The sequence below is a fragment of the Micromys minutus genome (assembly GCF_963924665.1).
Source record: "Micromys minutus genome assembly, chromosome: 21".
Classification (NCBI taxonomy): domain Eukaryota; kingdom Metazoa; phylum Chordata; class Mammalia; order Rodentia; family Muridae; genus Micromys; species Micromys minutus.
The window spans coordinates 21,417,274-21,420,408 of record NC_137956.1 but is presented as its reverse complement, the minus strand read 5'-3'; the positions used below and the strand labels follow the sequence as shown (position 1 = coordinate 21,420,408).

Here is a 3,135-nt window from a genome sequence, read left to right as displayed (position 1 = left end):
CCAGGCTGATTCTGAACTCTGGCGAGGTTCAATCAACGCCCCTTTGCTGCTTTTTTCCCTGGTGGATACAACCACCCCAATGTGTTCCTTCCCTCTACTGTCCAGTACAAACATGACTCCAAAGTCTGGTAGCTTATCAAACAGGTTTATATATTAAATTCTCAAATCACAAACCCTCTACACAATAAGCTTACAACCAATGGACAAAGATACAAACTGACCTTCTATGTGAGATAAAAATACCCCTAGAAACACTTAGAAATAATAATAACAACTTCATCAAGCTAGAGATGCACCAAGAGAAACATACAGATCTGCCTCCATCTCCATTTTCCCAGAATCTCATCCTCCCTTCCTCTTCTGTTTTCCTAGTCTTTTTCCCACCTACCACTCCATGGTCCAATCATGCATCAACCTTAAACATCAACCAACAGTAGTTTCCAAAATCTTCCCCATTTCTTTCACAAAGCTAGTCCTCAAGTCTTAACTTCATGATGATCTCAAAAGGCAAAACGATTTACTTGTCTCATTGTTTTCAGAGGTCTGTGGTAAGGTGATGCCTTTAAGGGGACACAGAATGCAGACCAAGCATGGAACCAAGAAGCACAAGAAAGGAAAAGGAAGGCCCCCAATATACCCTACAAATGTATAAGTCCAAGACCTGTTTTCTCCATCTCACTCCCTAAGGTTTTCACTATCTCTTAGTAGCACCATGATATAGGAAGCTGAGCCTTTGATGAATGAGGATTAGAGGACATTTAAGATGTAAAACATACCAAATGGAATGATGTTCCATCTCTAATGTAGAATAAGTTCTTCCCCCCTGGTGCTTTGTAGCACACCCATCTTCCCATTCAGTGATAGTTTAGAATTTACTGTATTTATTATGGGCTGAATTATGTCTTCCTCCTAAAAGATGTTGAAATGTTGACTTCCAGTATCACAGGATGTGTCTTCTTGGGAAACAGGAATGTTTCCCAATGTAAAATTAGTCAAGATGAGGTCATACTAGAATGATGCAAGTTTATAATCCAATATGGCTATTATGTTTATAGATAGAGGACTGTTCAAAAAAGAGAAAACCATGTGACAATGAAAGTCCTGTAGCCACTAGCTATGGAATGCCAAAGATTGCCTACGTGCCTTCAGGAACAAAGAAGAGTCAAAGGTTTCGAACGAAGCAGGAATCTATCAACCTTGACTCTAGACATCTTAACTTCAAACCTATTCGACAATACCTTTATGTTATTTTGGGGCAAAACAAGGCAAAGGTTCCTGTCTAGTTTGTTGAGTTTCTATATACTTGGATACTACACAGATGATTAACTCCATCTTCACTATATTAAATCCCTTCTCCCTCACATCCAGCTCCTCTCCATACTAAGCATCACTTTATATAAACATCAAAACATTCCATGATTTAGATTTCTTCCTAGCTCACAGATGATTCCTCATTGGGTTTTGGTGGTTTTGTTTGTTTGTTTTTTTAACAGATACATGTCCTTAAACATTCTATGTGTATTTGTGTATACCTATTCGGGCCAGAGGAGAGTTCCAGGTTCCCTGGAGCTGGAGTTAGGGAGATGGTAAGCTGCCAGACGTAAGTGCTGGGAACCAAACTAGCAAATGTTCTAGCCACTAAGTTCTCTCTTCCTCTCCTCCCTCTTGCCACCCTTTTGTAGGATGATGTCATTATACAACAAGGTGGGTCCAGCCTATCATTGGATGAAAAGGAAAGGTAGGCGGGGAAAAGTCTAGGAAGGAGAGCGAAGGGGAAAGCAGAAGATTCAAGAGGAGGAAACAGGAGCGCGCGGGGGCGGAAGCAGCGGCGGTAGTGGTGGCAGCGGCCGCAGCGGCTGTCAGAGCTGGAGTGCGGCCGGCCGAGCAGTCATGGAGGGTCAACGCTGGCTGCCTCTGGAGGCCAACCCTGAGGTCACCAACCAGTTTCTCAAGCAGTTAGGCCTGCATCCTAACTGGCAGTTTGTTGATGTGTACGGGATGGAGCCTGAACTTCTCAGCATGGTGCCAAGACCAGTGTGCATGGTGTTACTCCTCTTCCCCATTACAGAAAAGTATGAAGTCTTCAGAACAGAAGAGGAAGAAAGAATAAAATCTCAAGGACAAGATGTTACATCATCAGTATATTTTATGAAACAAACCATAAGCAATGCCTGTGGAACTATTGGGCTGATTCATGCCATTGCGAACAACAAAGACAAGATGCACTTCGAATCAGGGTCAACATTGAAAAAGTTCCTGGAGGAGTCTGTATCAATGAGCCCTGAAGAAAGAGCCAAATACCTGGAGAACTATGACGCTATTCGAGTTACTCATGAAACCAGTGCACATGAAGGTCAGACTGAGGCACCAAGTATAGATGAAAAAGTAGATCTTCATTTTATTGCGTTAGTTCATGTAGATGGGCATCTCTATGAATTAGATGGACGGAAACCATTTCCAATTAACCATGGGAAAACTAGTGAAGAGATATTGTTAGAGGATGCCATAGAAGTTTGCAAGAAGTTCATGGAACGTGACCCTGATGAGTTAAGATTTAATGCAATTGCTCTCTCAGCAGCATAGCATCTTGACAGAAACACCAAATACTGTATTATTTGCAACAAAAGTTAAATTTCTGATGCCATAACTAACTCAAAATTTTTAATATTTTCATTAACTTGTCTAATTAAACTTTATGTGAATAAACTTTGACTTTACCTGTAAAAAAAAAAAAAAAAAAAGAGGAGGAAACATGGAAGCCGTTTCTCTCGGAGTATCTCTATATGGATAAGATTGTTATGAATATTTTATAAGGTATTTTATAAGGGATGGAATTGTACAGGATCATTTGACTTATCTAGGTGGGCAAATTATATCATACCAATTGGATCAGAGTATTTTGGTGTGTTCTTTGATGTGGCAACTTAATTGAGTTCAAAGAGGGTGTAATAGCAGAATGCACAAAGCCTGCCAAAGAATGGGGATGTGTATGTAAAAGGCTTGGCAATAACACACCAAGGGAAAGTAAATGAAAATAAAATGCTGGGTCGGTTGTGGACCACCTCGGACAGAAGTAGCAGGGTGGGCAGAGTGGACTTCGCCTGGGTCAAAAAAGCCTGGGTCGGTGAGTACTTA

At 41.1% G+C, this 3,135-nt stretch overlaps 1 protein-coding gene across 1 annotated transcript; it reads left to right on the top strand.

The window, feature by feature from the left end:
* The first annotated feature begins 1,830 nt into the window (after positions 1-1,830).
* On the top strand, positions 1,831-2,641 carry LOC308434015 (ubiquitin carboxyl-terminal hydrolase isozyme L3-like). The gene has a single exon (XM_080934184.1). The coding sequence runs from the start codon at positions 1,891-1,893 to the stop codon at positions 2,581-2,583; it is 693 nt and encodes a 230-aa protein (XP_080790310.1). The 5' UTR covers positions 1,831-1,890; the 3' UTR covers positions 2,584-2,641.
* Positions 2,642-3,135: the final 494 nt, after the last annotated feature.

Excerpts from the sequence above, each read along its gene's own strand:
- LOC308434015 (XM_080934184.1), top strand. The coding sequence starts at position 1,891 with ATGGAGGGTCAACGCTGGCTGCCTCTGGAGGCCAACCCTGAGGTCACC.